Source organism: Pundamilia nyererei, unplaced genomic scaffold (genome assembly GCF_000239375.1).
Source record: "Pundamilia nyererei isolate P.nyererei 1_Seehausen unplaced genomic scaffold, PunNye1.0 scaffold00084, whole genome shotgun sequence".
Lineage (NCBI taxonomy): Eukaryota > Metazoa > Chordata > Actinopteri > Cichliformes > Cichlidae > Pundamilia > Pundamilia nyererei.
In genome coordinates, this window is record NW_005187485.1 from 433,388 (window position 1) to 436,819 (window position 3,432).

General features: G+C 39.3%; 1 protein-coding gene across 1 annotated transcript in view; it reads left to right on the forward strand.

The window, feature by feature from the left end:
* Positions 1-2,368, forward strand: part of LOC102205547 (casein kinase II subunit alpha-like) — a 6,438-nt gene extending 4,070 nt beyond the window's left edge. The window contains exons 12-15 of the mRNA XM_005738411.1: positions 286-386; positions 478-626; positions 734-823; positions 1,514-2,368. Coding sequence (XP_005738468.1) covers positions 286-386; positions 478-626; positions 734-823; positions 1,514-1,629 — 456 coding nt within the window. The 3' untranslated portion in view covers positions 1,630-2,368. The remainder of the gene's footprint in view (positions 1-285; positions 387-477; positions 627-733; positions 824-1,513) is intronic.
* The last annotated feature ends 1,064 nt before the right edge of the window (positions 2,369-3,432 follow it).

A 3,432-nucleotide genomic window follows, 5' to 3' on the forward strand; every position in this document is an offset into this window, starting at 1 on the left:
TTTTTTTTTTTAATAAAAATAACGTCTGATTCTTAAATAATTACTATCATCAGGTTTTTAAATTATTTTCCTTTAAGCGTGCTTTGATAAGTTTTATGATTAAAAGCAGAATGAACAGAATGAGTGTCAAACATGCCCAGTCTTAATATAACAAAATGTGTTGTCCTGTATTTGTACTCTCCCACCATTAATTATTGGTCTGTACACACCATGGTCAAACAAATGCTTCATGTAATCCAACTGCTTTTTTTATTATTATTATTTGTATTTTTTTTTGTTTTGCAGCTTGTGCGAATTGCAAAAGTACTTGGCACAGAGGACCTGTATGACTACATTGACAAGTACAACATTGAGCTGGATCCACGGTTCAATGACATTCTGGGAAGGTAAAAGATCATAGCTGCTTGTTCATAATAAAGCATCCATTGAGTGTTTTGGCTTATGACTAAGTCTCAATGGCCAATTGTTTGCCTCTAGGCATTCCCGCAAAAGGTGGGAAAGGTTTGTGCACAGCGAGAACCAGCACCTAGTCAGTACAGAGGCTCTAGACTTCCTTGACAAACTGCTGCGTTACGACCATCAAGCCCGCCTCACGGCCAGAGAGGCCATGGATCATCCTTACTTCTGTAAGTCTTGTATTTCCTGTCTCTGCATGTATTGCTTTTTTTTTTTTTTTTTTTTTTTTTTTTTTTTTAAACATTTTGTGGTTGCTTACATACATGTTTGTTCTCAGATCCCATCGTAAAAGATCAGGGAAGGGGGGCCACTCCTGGAGGGATGGCTGCCAGCTCCACTCCAGTCAGCTCCTCAAGTATGATGGCCGGTGAGTAATCTTGTTCAAAGTGGCATGCACTTACAGACAACAGTCTTGCTAGCTGCACGATGCTTTTGCAAAGAATTATCTAGAAGATAGATGACCTCTGTTAGATATCTACAATTAGCCCTTTACTGTAAAGTAGAGGTGTGACTTTGTTGACTTTTTTTTTGTTTTTGTTTTTTTGAAGGCGCACCTGCTGACAGTGGCTGCAGTTAAAGTTATGCACTGGTGTTAAAAAAACATTAATAAAGTACATCACCGTTTAGAGCTGTGATTTTCTGATTAGTAATGTGGCAACATTTCTTATAGATTGCATCAGGTAACTTTGGTACATAATAATATCAGCTGCAGGTGCGTTTAAGGCATGCTCTGCAGGAGTTGCTCATATTTACTTTTCTCAGAATGGCACCTGGACAGCTTCACACTTTTTCCTTTTGAAAATAGAAAAGTTCAGTTGAAACAAATTGAAGCAACCTAACAGCATGCGTGTGTACGAAGATGTGTGCTGATTGTATATTATAACTATGGAATATTTTGAAAACACCTGTATTATTCTAGCTGGCTTGAACTTTGTGATTATGAATATTTTTACTTGTGGTGTAAGATCCAGCCCATCGTGATGCCCGTTCTTTGATCTCCCTCCTTTCTGTAATTGTGCATTTTCCGGGTGAATAATGATCCTTCTTCCTTTCCTAGGCATCACCTCAATGTCCTCCACACAGCCCATGGCTAACATTGCTGGATCACCCGTCATCCCCGCCCCCAACACCCTGGCCACACAAGTCCCTGCGGCCACCGGGGCCCAGCCCTGAAGCCACTTCCTCACCCGTGTTTATGTGTCCCACGGCCATGACCCACGTAGCTCTCACTACGACCCAGGGCCATGGCTCCCCCTTTTATGTTGGAAAAATAACAAAGAAGATTTAAATTGCTTTTCACATTCAGTTCTATTTTGACACCTGGACTTGACAGAAATGTATTGTTGCACCTGTCAGAATTATTAGAAATTAATTTGGGTGTGTTACTTGACAATGCTATTGTCTAGAAATCCTAATGAGATGTAGACCTGAAGAGAATGGATAATAAAAATTTATTTTGTATGTTTCAAATATACAGTCTTGCTCTTGAAACTGTTTGACGGGGATCCTGCTGTATTACACTGTGAACCTTTGACACGACTTCACGAAACAAGAGTCAGGAATCTGGCGCGCCCCACCCAACAGCGCTCGCTGGTCGCACACGATGTAACGTGCAGGAGTTGTAGGTGTTTTGAAGTTGTTAGACGCTATCGTTCTTTAATTGGACTTTTTGTAGATATTCTACAGTTACTGTCAGGTTGCATGCACCCAATGCTGAGTTTCACAGGGTCAATAGTTTGCCAATTTTATGTTACTTCACTTCTGTATGTGTATGTATGTGTTCATGTTTGTTTTTTATGAAGTCTCTTACACATGATTTTGATTATAGACAATTTTGTAACTTTTTTGTTTTATGTTGGGAGGGGTCATCACCTACAGAAAACAACTTCAAAAATAAACAATTTAAACAGGGTTTTGCAGGCCCTACATGTTATTGAATATACACCAGTACATCAGGCTGGTCATGTAGGTATGTGTCAATGAATGGAAACACCATAGTCATTGTTTACTGCAAGAAAAGTTTACTTGAATGAATATTTACACCTAATATTAGGTTTCCTTTAGATGGACTAGTGGATATAGGTGTGTTTTTAGAATGTAAGGGTTCGAAATACCTGACGGCAACCTCTGTGTGGGAGAGAACAAATGAATACATATGTAATCCCTCACACACACCCCTTGAGATTATTTCCATATTATATTTTTCTTATCATTTGTCAGATAAAATTCTCAGAACCAGGTAGAGCTGTTCGAGCTTGTCGAGGACCACGCCCCAGTGCAAGCGTGGAATAAAACAATGAATTAGGCTGGGATTTCTGACTATCGTAGGCCATTCTGTTCATGAAAAAAAAAGAAAAAAACATCACCAGGCTGCTAATTTTGGAAGCTAACCCCATGTTTTTATAACTGGCAATATCTGATTTTTAATATATGATTATTGTGGCTAAAAGAAGTCACTTTAGTCATAGTTTGGGTAGCTGTTATTTTAAAAAAAGAAAGAAAGAAAAATAGAGAAATAGTCCTTTTTTTCAGTCCAGTTATACTGAAAATGTGAATGAGTGGCGATAGAAGGCTTTTAAATGGTTATCTTCACTACTGGTTCAAAAACAGCCTAATGCTGAAACCTTGCATTGGAAGGAAGGTTGTCCAGATTACAAAAGCAAACAGTCTCCAAACTGTGGTGTGAGTGCAGATTTTTCAAAGGCCAGGAAGAGAGAAGTTTAGCAAGCCATTAGTGCAGGGAGCATGGAGAAAGAGAGTCACACCTGATTTATGAATTCAGAGGGGTCTGTCAACTTGCTCCTTTTTGCTATGTCACTAGTTAAACTGACACTTCACAGCAGGCCCAAACTATCCTCAGGCTGCTCGGAGGCCACCACTTCCCCCGTGGACCTGAAAACCATAAAAACACTTCTCTACTTCCCTTTACCTACTACAAACCTGCTAAAAGCTATATATGAGATTTATTGAATAGCT